The 15519-nt window shown below is 37.3% G+C and overlaps 2 protein-coding genes across 2 annotated transcripts in view; both read left to right on the forward strand.

Annotated features, from left to right (window-relative positions):
• Positions 1-2624: 2624 nt before the first annotated feature.
• The window catches only part of LOC139147474 (single-strand DNA endonuclease ASTE1-like), a 60879-nt gene continuing 47984 nt past the window's right edge, over positions 2625-15519 (forward strand). The window contains exon 1 of the mRNA XM_070718582.1: positions 2625-2791. The gene's annotated coding sequence lies outside the window, so the exon portion shown is untranslated. The remainder of the gene's footprint in view (positions 2792-15519) is intronic.
• On the forward strand, positions 13053-15140 carry LOC139147007 (single-strand DNA endonuclease ASTE1-like). Its single transcript, XM_070717859.1, has one exon. It carries the CDS (start codon positions 13053-13055, stop codon positions 15138-15140), a length of 2088 nt encoding a protein of 695 aa, XP_070573960.1.

Raw genomic sequence — 15519 nt, forward strand, 5'->3', positions numbered from 1 at the left:
TTAAAATCAAATACTTGTTACTCGACAGGCGATTTAGAACGCTTGGTTGCAGGTTAAAGTCACCTGAACACCAATTTTGATGAACTGTTAAGGTGGAGCTGCATGTTGCCAACGCATATTTTTTCAAAGCAATATTTCTCATCAAAGATGACAAGGAACCCCCCTCATACTATACATTTTCAAAAAGCAGAGACTCTTAAGTTTAGTATGGTGGACGTAGTTTATCCGATGGATAAAAGGGGTGTATATTTTGGGTGAAAAACCTCAACTTTGTTACTAATGATAATAATTAATTTAAGTCAAAAACTTGATGCTATTTTCTGAAATGAAATATTTCATTTGAAAGAAGAGTGTATGTAGAAAAAAACGACTACTTTAATTTGCATTATCCATCCTCATTGTAAAATGGCTTGGGTTGAAAGACTGACGCTCCTAAAAAGTGATTACAATCATGATTATCAAAATTAAAATGCCTCTTTTCAAAATGTAAGAACTTTATTGCGAAACGAAATAGTCGTTTTGCTATATGGTATTTAAAGAACATAATGAGAAAATTTCGGAAAAATTGACCCAGCAAGATTGGAGTTAAATTCTTTGGAAATCTTGAAATTTGGAAAAAACAAGCAAGGAATTCGAGATCGGGTGAATTGCATACATTTGCCTAAATTAAGAATTTTTGTATCACGCAACTCACGACTGCTTGACAATCTAAAAGGTGAAATCTTGTTTTAATCAAACGTGTTTAGTAAGGACAGCATAGACATGGAGAAGATCGATAATCGAACATCATGATTCCTAAATGTGTTGTCCTTATTGAGCTTTTCATCCTGAAAAGAAAAGGATCGACTGTTTGAGCTTTTTCATCCTGAAAAGAAAAAGATCGACTCACAAATTCAGAGTTAATGCTTGTTCAATGACATCAATAGTTTAACAAGTTTTCATCTGCTACTACACAGGTCCTATGTGATAAGAGCATCGCTTGCAATGAGCAGATTGTCTCAATACTTCAAAATATCTTACTCGAACTTGCTGGAATGCAAGCTGTCACAACGCTCTTCCAAAATGTGTCTGATTTTTTATATCTTGCTAGGTTTTTTTGGAGCACAATTTTTAAGAAATCAACTAGGGTTATTATTCACCGTTCTGGAAGTTTTCTGACATAAAAATAGTTTTAGAAGGTTTAAAAAATTTCTGAGACACATATCTCAAAGCATTGAAACAAAACATAGAGAAACTCGATTTTTGAAAGGTTATGCAAATTACCTGTCACGTCGGAGTTATGTAAACAATGGTGACACTATGGTTATCAAAATGTTCCCCTATATCTAGGCTTTCCGAAAGTATATAATTTACGGAGATTATGAGCTTATCAACCACTACAGAATCGTTAGCTTAAAAAAGTCAATTACTTGTCTTGGAACCTTAAGTAAATTTAGACAGTCTGGTCATTGGCGATATGTCTACGTGATTACGTTTGAGCACGGATTTCACGTCATTTGAATATCGTCTTAAGGACGTTTAAAATATATCCCTGAAGAGTTTGTGTTGGGCCTTACTCATGCCATTTTACAGAATCTCACTTCCAGAGAAGCAGTTCTTTCTGAACTGTTCACTTATTATCATTGTGCATATATTTTGTTTCTGTTTTATCATAATTTGACGTTTTCCGAAATCGAATCCTTGTCTGAGTGTATCCACTTTGCATTGTAACTACTATAATATGACCTGATGTCTAGATATAAAATAAACTAATATGTGAGAATATGACTTTTCAATATGAAGAAATGTCACCTCTGAGAGACTTATCGATCATGGGTATATTTTAGATCTTAGTTTGGACGTATCCATGAAATAATTCTTTAATAAATAACTACCTTTGTGACGTCATTCCACAATGCGGCGTAACGGTTTGCCTGGTGACTGTAGTACGCAATGCAACCGGTAGCGAAAAGGTCAAAAGTCGTGAATTTTGCACACCAAAAGCTTCCACTCACTTAAAAGCAAAAATATTTAATGTCTAGTGTAGAAATGATTTATTGACATTGTGAATGCCTGGTATTTCGTAAATTAAGTTGTGTTATGATAGAACAAGACATTGTAATTCAGACACAACAAAGGTGTATGCACGTCGAAAGCGAAAGACTAAAACCTTTGCTCAAATTTTTCTCAATGAAATTTTAAACCATTCACTTACCATACACTTTGGTCATGCTTTAGGAAATGGTGAAGTTTCTCCGTTGCTTCTGATTTCTTATAGCTCGGTATTAGCATCATCGACACAATAATTGTCATTTGTCTGTCAATTTTTGTATCATTTAGAAATAATAAAAAATATGTCTTGTCCTCAATTTCTTTAAAAACATTTCCCTTACTGTCTTATACTCCGAGTTTGCGATGCTATTATTAGCTGCGGACACAAATAATTTATAAAAAGATTGAGTTTTTAACAAACAGAGACCGTCTCCAAGAACCCATGGCCCGGCTTTCAGGACAAATATTTTCGGGTCTTTTGAAAAGCTCAGTAAAGACGGACATGTTGAACTCAACTGACCTTCCATCTAAATATTGTAGGAGCAACACGTTACCGTTTGATTTATTAATCATTGTTTTCCGCGTGACAGTTTAGTGGCACATTGCATATTTCAGTGTCGACGTACCCTGTAAGCTCGCATTTCAGTCCAGGTGAAGAAAGGCTAACAATACCGTCAAAAGTCGACCACGGCACCGTACCAACGCACCCAGGCATTTCGTGAATCACACAAAGAAGCTAGCCGCTCCAAACGACGTGAAGGTAATTCATACAACAGTCAAAATCTATGGTTTTTGTCTTCCTCGTAGACATCAAATACGTACAGGTTGTTACATTGTGGTCGACCTGCAAAAAGCCAATGTTTCAGGTCGTAACTCTGAAAAGCTCGCTTTGTGTCAGAAAAACAAACCCCAATTCATAGAGAAGAGTTAACGTCAGTGGAAGCCATTTTGTAGGTGGCCAAAATACTTTTACGTCAACCATTTCAGTCATTTCTGGAATACCCCTCTAATCCTAATCCTCTAATTTTATTGTCTCTTGGTCGAAAGCATGTCACAATTATGTGTTCAGTGACTGTCAATTTCACTTGAAATACTCTTTTAGTAACTCATGTAATTATTTTGCCGATGTTTCTTTGTGAACTCATTTTTGCGTCTCGCGCAGCACATAAAGTAAACACCGTATTATTTGTGAAATGATTGATTTTTCTTTCTTTCTAATTGAAGAGAATGATTTAAGGTTTCCTTTCAAGTTTGCACGATATTGGGCAGAACGAAAACTAATGTTTGGCAAGAGAGTTAAACCTTGAATGCTTACGGAACATTAATCAACTACCATAAACAAAACGGTCATTGCTTTTAACAACACAGACATTGAAAGTATTATTGAACTACGGGCGTCACGTCCAGGACATTTAATATGATATGCTAAAATATTTGATCATCGTACTAAGATCGGTTCTTGAACTTTGAAGTTATCGGACACCTAATACTCATAATGCATACATTTTGAATATTTGGAAAACATAGCTGGTGCAGTTTTCCTCTGCTCCAGAAATTCGGTCATCGCCATTGACACGACGGTTATCACTATTAGCAACACATACAAACATTTAGGGTATGATTGGACTGTGCAAGCTATCTCCTAGGCACAAAACCATTGTATAAAAATAGGTCCTTGAACTTAATCTTGTACTTGTTAGACAGCTACATATCACGCTCCTTACCTATATATTTTGAATACTTGGGGAAATAGTGTGCAGTTCTTGTCGACGGAAGCTGCACTTTACGTCAGAACAAGTATGAAATGAAAGTTCAAACCTGCAGTGAATTCTCGGAAGCCATGACGATGCCTCAACAGGTGAAAAGCCGGGACTTTCCTATTATTTATGAAAACTCAATGACGTCACACAATAAAATGACGATAAAAGGGAAATAGAAATAATTAAGAATTATTTAAGCTGTGAACAATGTAGACAGTCTATATGGCTTTCATTATTATTATTATTATTATTATTAGACTTTATTTAAACTCGATAGACTGTTGAGCCGAAGGCTCTTCTCACACAGTGTCGAGATGCAAGAAATATACAATATGTACATTAAAGAATATAAAAAACGGAACAGAGAAAAACAAAACATTAAGACAGCAAGAAACAGACGACAAAATATAAAAAACGCCAAAAATGGCTTAAAAATTACATTTTGCCCAAAAGATGAGACTTACATTTCGTTTTAAAAGAGTGAAGAGTAGAGCAAAATTTGACATCTGCTGGTAAACTATTCCATATTTTGACACCGCTATACGTAAAACTCCTCTTAAAAATTTGAGTTCTGTGTCTTGGAATATATAATTCATTTCTGTCTACAGATCTTGTACTACGACAGTGGACGTTCTGGACACTTCTAAAAACATTCAAATAATTAGGAGCCAAATTATTTTGGACTTTGTACATCAAGACTGATTCATTAAAAACAATCCTTTCTCTAAATGGTAACCAGTTTAAAAACGTCGAATAAATTACGACTAGGAGTGCTAAAATCTGAGTCTAAAAGTACTCTGGCTACAGCTTTCTGTAGTCTTTCAACACGAAGTAAAAGTTTGTTGGAACAATGACCCCATATGATAGAACAATAGTCAAAATGGGGTAATATAAAACAATTGTAAAATATCATCTTAGCTCTCTGAGTTAAAAAGGGACGAATACGTTTTAGATGCAGCAATTTAAAGGCTACCTTACTACAAACTGAATTTACTTGCTTTTCCGAATTTAGGGTGTCGTCAATGGTTACACCCAACAATTTTTCATGGGTTACACAATCGAGCTGATCATTGCCACACATAACATTGATGTGATTTTTCGTTCTGGCTTTTTTCTGCGTTGTACCAATGAAAATAACCTTAGTTTTCTGTGAATTAACACAGAGAATTTTTTGATCGCACCAGCGTGTGATCAGATTCATATCTCTGCTCAGCTTGGTTTCAATTTCGTTAATTTTGGGACTGATCACCTGAGCTGCAGTGTCATCAGCATACATATCAGAATGTTCAGAAACCAGTGTGAAGTCATTTATAAATAGAGGGGAGAGCAAGGGCCCTAAAATAGATCCCTGTGGTACGCCTGTACTGACAGAAAGGGGTCACTTGGGGTTCCGTTAAAAGAAACCTACTGAGTTCTGTTAGGTATGAAGTGAAAAAGCCCATTGTCTGCTCTGAACAACCATAAAGTCTGAGTTTCTTAAGTAAAGTACCATGGTGAACTAGGTCAAAGGCTTTTCTAAAATCAACGAGTAAAACACCTATTAGATTTCCACTATCGATTGCCTGGTACCATGAGTTGGTAATGTTAGTCAAAGCTGTTTGACAAGAGTGAAACGTACGAAAACCGGATTGTTTATCTGACAGTAAATTGTGAAATGAAAGAAAATTGTAAAAATGACTATGTACATGTCTTTCTAACAATTTTGACAGAACAGAAGGACTGAAATAGGTCTGTAGTTTGAGATGTTATCTTTGATACCCTTTTGAACAGAGGAGTTACTTTAGCGGACTTCCATTGACTTGGAAAAGTACTTGTTGTGATTACATAATTAAAAAGAGCTGTGAGACTCGGTGTGATTTGACCTGCGCCAATTTTCAAAATCTTGAACTGATGCCGTCTAAACCAGTGGATTTGTTACAATTTAAATTCATAGATATTTCAAAATGTCTGAGTCTTTTAGCAATGGTATATTGAATTTTGCATCATCCGGAAGGTGTTTTGTTATAAAATTTGTCAATTTGTTGAGAAAGTCATCGTTGTTGTTTGCTTGTTTTATGTATTCTGAAGCTACATTTGTGAAAAAGTTGTTAAAGTGTCAGCAATGTCTTTATTGTCAGAAATGTCATTACCTTCTCTGATAAGAAATGTAGGATTCTGTGATTGTGAGCGTGGAACGAGATGTTTGAAAACTTTCCGAAAATCGTTTGAGCAATTATTCAACATACCATTGTAAAAATCACGTTTAGCTGCCCTGATTAAACCTGTGACTTTATTTCTCATTTCTTGTATAATTCAAATGATTTATTTGTTTGTGATTATCTCCAATCTTGCTTGAGAGTTCAATATCCTCATTCCACCATTCTGGAATTTTTGGATATTTTACACGTTTTTCTTTGATTGGTGCATGTTTGTTCACAACACCTAGAAATAACTTATTCCATGTGTCTAACATATCAGTGATATTATCAGAACTGCTGACAATTGACCATGGAACTTCTGCAAGATCTCTACAAAATGTTTCCGACTCAAATTTCTTTGTACATCTGTATTTAATTGTGTGTTTACCTTTACCAATAGATTTGCTAGAAGTTTGTCTAATAATATTTAAGCAGGGAAGTGATCGCTTAATCCAATACACGCTACGCCAGTATGAATTATCTTTTCAGGGTCTGTCGTCAAAATATGATCGATACAAGTACTAGAATTCATCACCCTTGTGGGTGAGTTTATCATATTTACCAACCCAAATGAACTACAAATCGATGTCCATTCTTTACAATTTCTACTTTCCGTTAAAATATCTACATTAAAGTCACCCATGATAATTACTTCAAAATTTTCGCTGATCACTCGGTCCAACGTAGATTCAAAAGTAGTAAACCATGCGGCGGTGGAATCTGGAGGCCTGTATATGGTACCGAGGAGAATTGGTTTTGAGTTTGTGAAGTTGAGTTGTATCCATAGATCTTCGATGCCACTGGTTTGAAGGTCAGGCCTCTCTATATATTTCAGGGTTGACGATAAGTACATCGCAACACCACCGGCGGATTTAGTGTGCCGATCTCTTCTAATAAGAGTATAACCGTGAATATTGCAGGTTACATTACTGTGGCTGTCATTAAGCCAAGTTTCGGTAATGCCACAGACTTGTAAATTCGACTCAGTTAGTATGCATTTGAGTTCGTCGAAATGTTTGTAAATACTCCTAATATTCCATGTGCATATCTGTAAGCCTTTCGGAGAGTTACAAGGAATAATTATCGGACAAGGCGAGATGTTTGATGCATGCACAGGTGATTCTGTGTCGGCAAGGCATGCATCACAATACCATTTTAATAGCGTTGCGTCACTGCCTTTCAACAGCTGTTCGTCAAGACATTGTTTGTGCCATGATCTGTAGCAGCAAATATAGTACACTTGCGTATCGTAAAAATAAATGATAGAGTTACAACCTGAGTGTAATTCCAGAGTAGTGGGACAACTTTCCTGGTTCCTGTTGACAGCGACTAGGCCAGGCCTACACCTGGTCCTGGATTGGTGTCAATGTCATTCGACAGAAGCAAACACAGTAAGGCTAGGTAGAATGATGTATTGACACGTCTAGCCGACTTTCTGCTGTGTGCTGAGCAGTAATTCCCTATCCCCAACACCGGACAATAATTTCCTTTCCATAAAAGTTTGCAAAGGACTTGACGGTCGGCCAAAACATTCCATGAGTCTTTATGGACTTATTCTCAAAGTTTGGGTCTGATGGACTGCTGCAGTACAGGTTATGAATGATACATTTCAGGAGCACCATGAACATACACCCAGCAATGGCAGCCATTGTTATCTGTTTCAATTACTTGAAAAAATTATCAAAAAATATAGGCATCATTTCGTTTCAAATGTGGAATTTTGAACCCTGGTCCTAACTTGGACAGTTATTTTTCATGTCAGATTTCATATAATCTCTTTTTTTTCATTAAAAGCTTGTCGGTTATATTCAGGGACCATTAGTCGAACAATAAAATGATTGTTTGAATTTAGCTTATCGGATATCGTGTAAAAATTTGCGCAAAAATGCAAAAGTGCAAAAACATGAACTGTGCAATCTTTGGCTGAACTTGAACTTTTGTGTATTTGTGGTCTTGAAGAAACACTGCGACGACGAAATGTTCGGACCCTGTATTTAGTGAGAATGATTTACACTGTGTGTGAAATGAAGGATATCCTTTCAAAAGCTTTGAGTTTCAATTTGTCAGTAAAATTTTTGGTAGGTAAGGCTGAGTAGCAAAATTAATGAAAGGTTTGGCTACACGTTTTACGTGAACGTGAACGCGTAGAATCCACGTTGGCGTTGGCGTACACGTTCGCGTGCAAAAATCCGTTTGGCTACGCGTTACGTCACCCGTTCGTGTGGCACGCGCAAGAAATGATTCGGCTCGGCTTGGGTCCGCGTAGTCTGTTTTCGCATCACAGAGATAGCTCAATGGTTACCAGGTATGCCGCGAATCGACGAAGAAATTTCACATAAAAATAACGAAAATACATGAATATCTTTGAGGATGTCACTATCATATATCCAACTAACAATGTGCATGAATGATTCACAGTTTATATCATGTTTTGATACCTAAAGATGAGAATAAACTTACAAGTTTACAAATTACGTGAAAACAGCTGTCTCCACGTAAATACGCGACGCCGGCTCCGTGTACGTGGAGAACGTACGCACAAGTCGATGACATCATCGCAGAAATTCGTGACGTTACGCGTTCACGTTCACGTAAAGCGTGTAGCCAAACCTGTCTATCAATGCTATTTATACGTGCAATTATTTTGACAGGGACTGATGAAATGTGAGCAGGAGGCCAAAATTAGACGTTACCAAACATCATATGACCTGTTTCCCCTTGCGATGACACAATGTTTGTAAAAGAGTTAATGTACAACAGGTATAGAGTATTATGTATTGAAATGACATAGAGAAATACAAAAGGTCATATTTGTTTGCTGTACACAGTGTGCCAGGAACAATAATCGACTTGCCCATAATAACTGAACAATTTGTTCCCAAAATACAAAGAGTTGAGGACAAGCATTCACAACACAAACCACAAATGATTAATAGGCTATCGTGATTGTGCGCCAAAAAAGTTCTGGATGATCTTGACCTCAGTCATATGGAAGTTTCGCGCATACTATTAATTGAGGCAGATATAACTAAGAGCATTAAAGCATCGCTGTTTGGTGGATAGGGAGACCATTATGGGACACACCCCCATTTGGGTGACCTTTGGCGTACTTCAGCATATCTCAGCATAACAGATAATAGACCTGACATTTTGGTCCATGAAACGCCTTACATGTATATAGCCATTAAAATTCGGCATATTTTAACTTCACCAACCTCTCTAACGCTGTACATTTTAATTCTAATGTAGGACCAAAATATGTTTTGAAATGTTAGGTGACCTTTTCCTACTTTTTTCAGCCTGTATGGAGAGGTATCCGCCCAGTCGTAAGGTGAAAGTTATGTCCTTAATCGTTTTTGGTATCGATCATTCTATTTGGTGTCCAAACGGACGTTTCATTAGATTTGGGAGAGGGATGCCGACATCTTTTTTTTCCGAATTGGTACGACATAAAATCTTTTACCCAGATAAAACCACTGAATTGTCCTATCACCTATTCTGTGGTGAAAATACCGCCATTCACCCTTATCTGTAGTGAAAAAGGTGGAAATACTTTTCCTTACCTGACTCTGCACCATTAATACAGCTCGTTATCTAAACCTGGCGTCTTTCAAACTATTGTTTAATGGATTTTGATAGTACCGTCCTTTACCCTGACCTGCTGTCTTTCACAGCAGAGTAAAACATACATTAATCACCCCTGCCAACATCTTTTCCTGCACTGAAAATGTTGTCCTTCACGTAATTACGCCAACAAAATACTGTATCGCCACTTATTTAGGTTTTCTATGCGTCCTTCACTGTCCAACACTTTGTTCTTGTCCCTGTATCGCCACTTATTTAGGTTTTCTAGGCGTCCTTCACTGTCCAACACTTTTGTTCTTTGTCCTTGCTTATGCAGTGCGGACGCAGATACCCGAGACGCGCAAAATCGATTTTCCTTCGTGGGTGGTATGGAACGCGAAAATTTCAAAAAAAATCACTAAATCTAGCGCTACACATTGTAAAGAAATATCGCCTGTAGTTCACCGAGAATTCAACTTATGTTAATTATAACTAGGCGAATTGAAAGATAAATAGTTAGATTTACCAAATCGTACATTATTTAGTGTCTTATTAGTTTATATCGCTGAAAATCGCGAAGTCAAAATGTTGTCTCGTGCGTTTTGACAGAAAATACAACTCATTCACTCCTGAATTTTCCGGTCATGCTCATTACATGTTTCTTCTCCAAGTTTGATTTTGTCACTGTCCTTTTACACAGACATCCAACTGAAACGCTACGCCCTCAGTTTTGGCGATAAGGCCGTGAGACGGAAATGTTAACTTAAAATAGCACTGGCGGGTACAGGTTGTCCTTGCAAATCCCTAAAATAACAGCTAAAGCGCATGCGTGAAGGTTGCCCTCTAGCGACGATACTCATTATAGCGCTTCTCAAATATAATTTTTACTATAACCCAAACGGGATTCGAACCGCCACACACTCACAGCAATATCGCCTAGCTGCTAGGCCTCACACTAAACCAGTCGGTTACCGTTTACCGTTTCTCATCCGGAACTTTTGCACTAGACAAAGTATCTCCCCTATAAAAGGGTAGAAAATTAAGCAGAAAAAATGAGGCGATTTACTGAAGCCTTGTATCTCTAAAGTGGCCAATATGAATTTATTAAAAAAGCATAAATGAACTATTACTGATTGTCACTTATTTTTCTGAAATGCACACTTGCATATTGAGCCAGAAAGGGAAAAAAATTACAAGTATCACAGCTTCAAGGCTATACCTGAGTTCAATTATTTTAACAATTATTGTTCTAAAAGTACAGGTTTAATTAATGATGAGGTTATGCGATTTACCTAAATTAAAATACGTATTTTTTATAAATCTTTTACAATTTGATGCAATAAGTATCTTACAACAATACAACAACAATATGCCCTATAAACTTTATTTTAACTCTATAGCCATGATAGGTATACGCCTCCTTTCACAAGGGTCAAACACAAAGAAACTTATACACAGAAGACAGAGTACAGGATAACAACAACATTACAACACAGACAGGTTTCATGTAAAAGTGTCGAAAAAGCTTTGTCGATAAAATTTGTAACAAGCCTGCTTAAAACCTCTAACACTTGTACAACTTCTTATTGCTGAAGGCAAATTGTTGTACAGGTAATTACTCAAAAAGACTGCTTAAATAATTCGGTTCTAGCAAATGTAACTTGTAGAGCTTTATTACTAATAAATCTTAAAATCTTTGTCGATCTTTGTACTTCGTTGAACCAAAATTCATAAAATTGCAGCAAATCTAGATTGTAATAAATGTCTTTAATGGCAATAAATCATTGTTGTAATGACATGTCAAAAAGAAATTTAAATGTTTCAGTCTTGTCACGCATAACGTTCACTGGCCGTCAGTCCATGTAGTGTTGATCTGAAAGAATAAGTTCACACCACTTATTAATATACATGCATATTAAAAACCAGCAAATTTATCATTTATTATACATATGTTTTAAAAGTATTTGTCAATGATTATTTATCAAGTCCTCAGTCAATTGTTAGGACAATTTAGTGCGTAAATTGTATAAAGAATGACACTCTTTGAAAATTATCACTTCAATGGATAAACATGCATGATATATTAACAAATATCAGTAGCAGATATTGTTATATAAAACAGGATTTTCACAAAACATCCTTCCATATCAGCTGTTCTGTGGAATCGTCCGACTTAAATGCTCTCATTTGTTTCTGATAGGATCTCATCTCCCAAACTTAATGCACATCCGACGTGAACTCCCAATAGACTCCATATGCTTGATATGAACTTCAGCCTAATTAGTATACAGCATCGCCCTCTAGACTAACATTTTCGCTAATGTGTACACTGGTGAAGCTAAAAAATAGTCACTGCTATGGCTAAAGACGCGGGTCATAGGAAGGGGACTTTGTATTTTTCATGTTTAATACTACGTCACATTGTAGACAGTCAGAGAAAAATCGAGAGAAGAATCGGAAATCGTACCCAAAAATGCAAGAAGGTCGTTATTGACGATAGACTATAACAGGTATGGATTCAGAGACGTATTGGAAGCCATTGATGCTGGTTTATTAAGTAAACTATAGCTTTTTGTCAGGAAAATCCGTCTCCGAACTCGGCTGTACGTGCGTATAGCGGCTATTCCATTTCCCGACTTTCTATGTTTCTAATGCATACCAAAGCGGCCATCGCCGTATATCGAACAGCAAGTGACTGTGGCTCGAGGGTAACTTGCATGGTATTGTTTTTGAAATACCGCGACGGTTATAGCTATTCTGCATGATAATACATTAAGTAAGCGACAGAAGGTTGTCAACTTAATGCTTCCCTAACAAATAACTGGATTAAACGACCGTGATACTAAATATGAATATTGTGAACGAAGTTATCATCAATTATATCGCCTGGAAAGTTAATGTACTTCCGGTTTTCAGGTGTCTGCATTTCATACGCTATCGCACTGTCAAATGACCTCCTCCAGAAGCGATATTCACAAAATCTATTCCTATAAATAAACTGTCACGGAAATTACCAAAATTGTTCAAGATAAGGCCGTGAGACGGAAATGTTAACATCAGAAAGCAGGACATAATACTGACAACTTTCTCCTAACGATGCAATCCACTATCGTCAGCAATGTCAATTTTCTTTGGGCATATTTACATTATTTAGAGGAGGATTACTGCATGAACATTCAATTTTGATCGGAGACCAGTATTCTTAAAATAAGATTACTTAAAATATTCGATCTCAAACTTACTTTGCGAAATTAAACGAAAATTTGGAGAGCTCCACCTACCTGAACCGTCACCCAGTCAGTCTGATGTTGCTCTGAAGCGCACGCCAGGACCCCTTGGCAACGATGGAATTTGGCATAAGCATGCTTAGCAACAACGGAAAAATCGCATATCTGCGTCCGCACTGTATGTTCTTCATGGAGTATTTCAACTATGTACAGAACTTCGCAGCTTGCAACAAATCCATGTGGAACCACGCTGAAATATTCATTTGTTTGGTTCTAGCAACCAGAAGACAACCATGGGAGTTGATCAACTGACTACCTTCATCGGAAACAAGAGTGACTCGCTACTGGAAGATTATGAGTTATTTAACAAGAAAGTCGTGATTGATGGCAATAGTCTAGCTTACCACTTATACCTTGGTAAGGACAAAAGAATCGACGATATTCATGGAGGCAACTACCAAGAATATCAAGATGAGTGCATAAAGTTTTTTGAAGTACTAGAGAAATGCAGAATAAAACCGTATGTACTCCTCGATGGGGCTAATGACGCAGGAGACGCCAAGATACACACTATTATGGATCGTGCCAAAGAGAAAACCCACAAATCTTTGAGTGGCCACAAAGGCACCAAGTTTCGTGAAGGGCTGATTCCACTTTTTGCGCATGAAGTTTTTACTCAAACTATGGTCCAGAAACGTATACCTTATACTGTTTGTGATTTCGAAGCCGACAATGATATCGTAGCACTTGCTAATGAGTTGAGGTGCCCCGTTATCGCTGACGACAGTGATTTTTTCATCTTTGATATCACAGCCGGTTATATACCAATAGCCAAACTGCAGTGGCGTGATATCTATCAGAATGAGTCAGATCGTGATTGTCCGGTCTTGAAGGCAAAAATCTATCACCTCAAAAACTTCCTTAAGAGATTCCGGATCCCGAAGGAGTTTATGCCAGTCTTTGCAAATCTTGTAGGAAATGATTACATTCCGGGTTGTTTGTTTGTAACTTTTTACCATACAAATATAATAACAAAATATGATGGTGGAGATGGCAAGATAATGAATATACTAGACTGGTTGTCCGGCAGAAACGTCGCGGATGTAAAACGTGAGATGTTCGATTACATGAAACAGAAGTTAGAGAATGCTCTAGAAGTATATGATGTAAAGAATGGATCAAAGTTTCTCCAATGTATTGAAGGTGGTTCAACAAAACCTAAAATGCAACATTTACCGGACAGCTGTACCGAAAGTTATCGGCGCAGGAAGTTGACACCCAGTGCAGTTAATGTGATTACTAACAAACGACTAATCACTAGACCAATTAATGAAAATATAGATCAACCAAGCTGCAACAAAGCCTCCGTCAACATTAGGAAAAGTCTATATGGTATACTGCTGAAAGAGGAAATTGATGGAGATCGCACAGGGGATAACTCAGTCAGAGTAACTGAATACATTCGAAAAGATGGCGAACACTATCAAGTACCTTCATTTATAACACTCAAGTATGAGGATTGTTCTACATTACCAAGTCTAGGTGACATTCAATCAGCAAGTGAGTCTGATAAGAAAGCGATCATTTCTAAAACTCTGAAAGTGAACACGCAGAAATTAGATGATCAGTTAAATGATCCTGGACTGCGACTTCCGATGGCGGTTACCATTTACTGGATAAAGAATGCAAATCCAAAAGTGTTTGACACTGAACTACATGCATTGCTTCGTTGCTTCCACAAAGGTTATTTCGAAAGTGCTGCGGCTCGCCAGAAGACGAAAAGCAGTGAATCATTCTTGTGTAAACAGAAACATTGTTTCCAGGCCTATGCACAGTGGCAGAGTTGTATGTACTATGCATCATATCTAAACAGCGTCCTGGGTGAACCCTATCCAATGCCGGACATGACAAAATTGTACGAAGGATTAACGATTCACCAAATATGCGAAACATTAGAATCAACTAACCGTGAGGTAAATCTTGACAACGCAATCAAAACAATGTTCGCAGAAAAATCGTCATTACGAGGCACGTACAGGTTGCTATATGATGTTGTTGACCACCAACTTAAGCCCGGAGAGCTCCAGACGTTTAGAAGTAACATCGCTCTACCACTAGCCTATGGCAGTCAACAGCGCAACCCCTCTCAAGCCACATACGATGCAACAGCTCGAACGTCGTATCCTGCATCTCCAAGCCAACCGTATAAAAGGTGCTATAGGTGTGGCGGTCCATTTCCTCATGCCGGTGACTGTCCTGCTAAAGACTCACAGTGCACAAAGTGCAGAATGAAAGGTCATTTCACACATCTATGTAAAAACCCGCCATATCCGCCCGACAAAGTACCAGGGAGAAGTGACGTTGATGACTGGAGACGCTAAATTTAAATTATAAAATGAAATTAATCAAACTTGTTTCCATTGTCTCTTACTTTACATCCTTATTCAGTAGAAGCGATACAAAGAATACACAAGATGATCGACAAATGCACGCAAAAGTTGTTCCCCGATTTTGAATAAGTCACGATACAAATAGAGTAAAAGAGAACAGAAACAGATATTCTATATTTGTCGAGATTATTATCACTATCAAACTAAAATTGCAGATATACAGGAGAAGTCTTTAGGTGTAAATGACATATATGCCAAGTGATCATTCGTTCATTGAATGGCCAATATGTCATTTGACTTGTGGAGACACTCCAAGAATTCAGACCAGTGCCAGTGCTGATGGTAAAAATAATTGATCGGCAGTACACTA

Source organism: Ptychodera flava, chromosome 13, assembly GCF_041260155.1.
Source record: "Ptychodera flava strain L36383 chromosome 13, AS_Pfla_20210202, whole genome shotgun sequence".
In the NCBI taxonomy this organism is placed as follows: Eukaryota; Metazoa; Hemichordata; class Enteropneusta; family Ptychoderidae; genus Ptychodera; species Ptychodera flava.

Excerpts from the sequence above, each read along its gene's own strand:
- LOC139147007 (XM_070717859.1), top strand. The coding sequence starts at position 13,053 with ATGGGAGTTGATCAACTGACTACCTTCATCGGAAACAAGAGTGACTCG.